At 43.8% G+C, this 1,011-nt stretch overlaps 1 protein-coding gene across 1 annotated transcript; it reads right to left on the reverse strand.

Moving 5' to 3' along the window:
- Positions 1-173: 173 nt before the first annotated feature.
- Positions 174-916, reverse strand: LOC107735837 (general transcription factor IIH subunit 1-like; the record flags this gene model as incomplete). Its single annotated transcript, XM_016547404.1, has 3 exons — positions 174-335; positions 427-592; positions 724-916. Coding segments are annotated over 3 exons (521 nt in total), but the record flags the coding sequence as incomplete, so codon positions are not given.
- Positions 917-1,011: the final 95 nt, after the last annotated feature.

A 1,011-nucleotide genomic window follows, 5' to 3' on the forward strand; every position in this document is an offset into this window, starting at 1 on the left:
AATACAGAAAGGTATCAATAACAAGCATTATGTATTTTTATGTTTATTACAGTATCACACTCTTATCTTAGTGGCAAAACATATCATGAACAATCGCGAGTCCAGTACTTTATAAGTGAGTTGCTGCCTATGTAGATTCTTCTAAATCAGTCACTTATGACGATCCCTATCAATTAGGATGTCGCCTTAGAAGGAAGCTGCCTAAGATCATAAGCTGTGAGATCATAATCACATATCTCACCTGTAGGGTAGGTCCTGAAGATCGACTCGATGATGTCAGAGGTCAGATTGTAGCGCAGGCCGTTGCAGCCATCTGTCTGCGGTCTGATGTCGGCCTGTAACCACAGTGACAACACAATCATGGTGTGAATTTACACTGTAAGTGCTCTCGTCAAACTGTCAGTCACGTGATGCATTTGAACTCACCAGGAAGGCAGCAGAAATGCCCACTTCCTGTTTGTTGTTGTTGGAGAGGGAGTGTTCCACAGTATTCAGGCTCAGCCGATTGGCCCAGAACTCCTCAGCGCTGATCACCTGACTCACCACTAAGTCCTTATAGAGCTGGAAGAGAACAGGGTCTTCCTGCAACATCCTGGAACACAAAACATCAGCTGGAGGTCAGCTAATACCAATACAGAGAGAGTCAGGTGTCCAGCTTGCCAAAATTATAGTCAAATATGTCAAGATTTAATGATGACAAATGAGATGTAATGAAAACGTCACCTGTTCTTCTCCTCCAGCTCTTTATTGGCTTTCTTCTTGAACTTGGGCAGGAGCTGCTGTAGGAGTTCTTTGGTGGCGTCTCTGTCCTTCAGTGCTGTGCTCCCATTAGCGAAATGAAAGGTGGTGCTTTCTCCCGTGTGCAGAAGCAGCTGAAGCTGGATCTTTGCCTTCCCATCAGGACTGATCTTCTGACCTGCATATGAGAATAATGACAGAAGATCGCATTACAAACTTTGATTCAAAGCAGAAGAATGTTTTATGTTTGATTTGAACACACACACACACACA

This window comes from Sinocyclocheilus rhinocerous, unplaced genomic scaffold (assembly GCF_001515625.1).
Source record: "Sinocyclocheilus rhinocerous isolate Xijiao unplaced genomic scaffold, SAMN03320098_v1.1 C36325701, whole genome shotgun sequence".
Lineage (NCBI taxonomy): Eukaryota > Metazoa > Chordata > Actinopteri > Cypriniformes > Cyprinidae > Sinocyclocheilus > Sinocyclocheilus rhinocerous.